At 43.6% G+C, this 4006-nt stretch overlaps 1 protein-coding gene across 1 annotated transcript; it reads right to left on the bottom strand.

Annotated features, from left to right (window-relative positions):
* Window positions 1-404: 404 nt before the first annotated feature.
* NEU2 (neuraminidase 2) lies at window positions 405-3293 on the bottom strand. Its single transcript, XM_054386233.1, has 2 exons — window positions 3093-3293; window positions 405-1343 (listed from the first exon to the last, which is right to left on the bottom strand). Exons 1-2 carry the CDS (start codon window positions 3291-3293, stop codon window positions 405-407), a joined length of 1140 nt encoding a protein of 379 aa, XP_054242208.1.
* Window positions 3294-4006: the final 713 nt, after the last annotated feature.

Genomic DNA, 4006 nt, shown 5'->3' with positions numbered 1-4006 from the left:
TTCTCCACAGCTTACTAAATACAGCTCAGCATAAAATCACTGCCCTCTGTTCCCACAAAGTGCCCATGCTGCCAGCCTGCATGTCTCTCAAAGTCTATTGAGGCCTCAAGACGAGATGCACTGTACCAAGGACATGCTTGCTTTGAGCACGTGACATTTAGGATGGCAGCCAAAGGGATAGTCAAGAAAGGAGAACAGGCAACAGAAAACAAAAACAAACATGTATTCAGTTTTAGCACATTTAATAGACTTCGTAATCTACAGATGCCACAAGCCAGTGCCAAGCTAAGGGTGCAGAAGGACTACCAAAAAAAAAAAAACAACCTCTGAAAGATGATAAATGACAGTGAGAAGAAGGATCAAAAAAGGTGGTTTTATGAGAGATGCTGATGGAAAGGCTCAACTCAGAACTCTGATGGAAAGGCTTGCTTCAAAGTGAACATTGCAAAGATCATCTCTTCACATTGTTGGTGGGTGCCATATTCAAAGAGGCAGGAGAACAAGGGTGAGCCATCTGGCCCAACCCCCATGTACTGCAGATCTGAATAAGCACACAGGCCCTTGAAAAGAATGCTTGGTTTTGTCCAGTGTCCTGGATTTAAAGGGCTTTTGTTGAGGTAAATTCCTAAATCTCTTCGATGTTTTGGGTCTGTAGGATGAGTGTAGAGCAACCAACTGTCTTGGCATCTGGCATCAGGGGGGGGTGGGAAGGCAGTAACACTGCCATGACATCCAGAAGGAGGTTCTACTAGCATTTCAACTCGCTGGCCACCCTCAAAGTCCACTCCATGGTTGTAGCTGACAGCTTGTATTCTGGCTCCCCTGCTGCTCCTTGCATTGCAGTAGAGGACCTTCCTGCCACAGGTGTGCACCTCTGCTACCTGACACTCCACTGCACTCTCCTCCCCCACAAAGTTCCCCATCTCCCACGTTGTCCCATGGTCAGAGCTGATGAAGCAGAAGGCATGAGGGATGGGGTGTTTCTTAGGGTCCAAGATGCGATAGGCATAGGCAGGAATCACAAGGCTCCGGGCCTCATTGAGCAGCTGTAATCCATGACCCGGGCCCACTGCAAAAGTGGCCCAGTTCTTGTACTCAGTGCTGATGGTACCATCAGTGATATCCTGGGTGGTGCTCCAGGTGCGTCCTTGGTCCATGCTAGTGACATAGCAGAGACGTACCAAGTTGATCTTTGTCCTGAGCTGGTGTTGCTCAGAGATCTTTCCTGGGACAGCTATGAAGAACAGCATCAGTTTCCCTGAGACTTCATCATAAACAGGGCAGGGATTCATAGATCGGTGGTCCTTCAGCTGAGCACTGACAATGGTCTCCATGCTATTCCACTGCCAGGGACCATGTGAAGGGAGACAAGAAGGAAACACACCATTACAAACAGATCCACATGACAGCATAAGGATGCTTAGATAAAAGTTACAGAAGAGCACAAGAACAGAAGCAGGTTAGTGGACAGAGAAAGCAATGGGAAGACAATGTACTGTCATTGCCACACAGAAGGGAACATTATTTGGAAGGCACAATGCAGATGCACTTCAAACAGGTGGCATATTCCATCTTTAGTTGCTACTCATTCAGGGGCTGATAGCTCTGTATCTCAAAGCAGCCAGTGTCTGAAGGCACCTGAAAAAACTACAGCAGGTGAATTGTCAGATATTCTCACAAATATATGTCTTTAGGACACACAGACATGCTCAGTGGTCACAGTGTGCTGGTACAGCCACTGCTGTGTCAGTGTTTCTTAAGAAGTCAGATAGATAGCTGAGCACTTTTCAAGTACCCTGGATGCTGCCAAATTCCTTTCCATTCAGACTCTTATTCCTCCACTGTGCTCCATGTGTGAATTGATGCCTTACTAAAGCTGATTGCATGGTTTTACACAATCTGGTGTGGAAATTTGGACCCTAAGTAGTCCAACACAGAAAACAGGTCACAGCGTAAGTAAAACTACCTTCCGAGGCCTCTTTTTAAACGAATAGAGCACAACACAGTCACATTTCCAGCACTAACACTGCAATTAGAAATTATTCCTACAGAGTGCTATTGGTTCATTAAAGGAAGCAGTATTTTCTAGTAAGATTATACTAATTACCTTTTCTGCCCTGACTTGCTGATTATCCTTTTTGACCATGTTTTATCTTTTTCTATTCAACCAGTATTAACTTTTTTGGGAAGAATATTTAATATTTCCATTTTAAGAAACTCCAGCATGTGAACACAAATTACTAAGTTAATGGCCAACTGAGCCTTACTTAACTGAATTACAGAGGGTTAGACAAGATGTTACCTGAATGGCATGACACTGCAGGTACACTCAGAGGCTGCTTCCGTTAGAAAGACTCCAGCTCTTAAGAGTCTATCATCTAGGACAACCAGTCACCAATGAAGGATTGGAATAGAAAAATATCATGTCTTTTTTTTTTTTTCCCTCCAAGACATTAATGCATTTGCAAATGGAAAAAAGGAAAAAAAGATTATACATATAGTATCCACCACCCCCAGTCACCCAGCAACATAACTGTTAATAATAACTGGTAGATAAATAAGGTAGCAAATTCACTGGCACAGTCAAACCAGATAACACTCTTTTGCGTGGGGAGACTAGCTGTTCTCAATTGTTTTTTAAAACTGAAGTTAGTCCTAAGAAAATGAATTTTAAAAAAATTAATCCCTCATTGCTCATTCACTCCTTCCCATCCCTGTGGCACTCCCCAGTTCTGCTTGTCTTCCATATCTTTGCTGTTGCAACAGGACTTTTGTCACAGAATCACAGAATGATAGGAATTGTCCTCTCTCTCTTATCTGCTTCACCTTATCTGCTTCAGCTCTGGGATGTTGGGTCAAAGCCATCCCCAGAAAATCTGCTGAACCTCCTGCTTCAGTCCCCCTAACAGCTGTGCAGTCATGAGGTTGACTCCCAGGAGTTATAATGATACTTCAATTTTTTGTAAGAGATTTGCCTCCTATATCTGAAGAGAAGAAGCTGCTCTTGACCTGCAGCAAGAGGGCACACATATTCAGCTTATTTGGGGACAGGGGAGCAGACCAGTCTCCTCCTTTTCTCCCCACACCAGTACCTGAACATGGTTCGTTGTTGGGTCATACGTGCCTCTGCGCATCGCTATGAGCTTGGCATGTTCATCCACCACATCCTCTCGTTCCTCAGCAAAAGCCAAGATGATGCTGAAACGTGGCAGGTAGAGCAGGGCTGGAATTCGATAGCTCCAGGTACCATTCCGGAACAACGTCTCTTGCTTCAAGACAGGAAAGGAAGCCATGGAGCTAGGAGGAAGACGAAATATGTTGGATTTTGATCCACTCTTAGCCCTGCAAAATGTGACAGAGCTCCCTGTGCTCAGACAAACCTGTCCTGCACTGAAACATAATTTCTGCAACTTTCAGCTTTGTCTTTTTCTTGTGCTTTTCCAAGCAGAACCCACACGTGCACGCTAGCTGGCAATACAGGCCAGACTCACGCTAGGGACAGCCTGGTTGATCTTACTGGAGTGATGCAAGGCAAGTTTACTAAATAACGCTAGGGACAGCCTGGTTGATCTTACTGGAGTGATGCAAGGCAAGTTTACTAAATACACTTAATGAAAAAGCTGGCTGTTTGGGGTTTAGTTTTGCCTTTTTTTTTTTTTTCCTTTTTTTCTTTCTTTTTAATTAAATTCACAGGCTGAGAGTTTTGTGGCTTTGCTTTGTAATTGCAAAATTTGTTTATAATCAAACATTATAGTATTTTCCCTCAGAAGGTCATTACTCTCTTTGTTGATGTTATTTCCAAAATTCAGCACAGAACTTCTGCTTTGCCCAATATGGACTTTAAATCCCAAACAAACGACACACTAAGGCAATTCCTGATCTCAGCTGAGCCCTTATTTAAGGATGGTAAGCACTGACCATAAAAAAAAAAAAAAAAAAAGTGAATATCTCTCCCTCTGTAAAATTAAAGAACAGTCCGAATGGTGTTCCACCTCATTGGGTGGTA

This window comes from Indicator indicator, chromosome 13 (genome assembly GCF_027791375.1).
Source record: "Indicator indicator isolate 239-I01 chromosome 13, UM_Iind_1.1, whole genome shotgun sequence".
Taxonomy (NCBI): Eukaryota; Metazoa; Chordata; class Aves; order Piciformes; family Indicatoridae; genus Indicator; species Indicator indicator.
This window is presented reverse-complemented; position numbering and strand designations above follow the sequence as displayed.

Excerpts from the sequence above, each read along its gene's own strand:
- NEU2 (XM_054386233.1), bottom strand. The coding sequence starts at position 3,293 with ATGGCTTCCTTTCCTGTCTTGAAGCAAGAGACGTTGTTCCGGAATGGT. Across the intron at positions 1,344-3,092 it reads CAACAACGAACCATGTTCAG|TGGAATAGCATGGAGACCAT; the intron begins GTACTGGTGTGG and ends GGTCCCTGGCAG.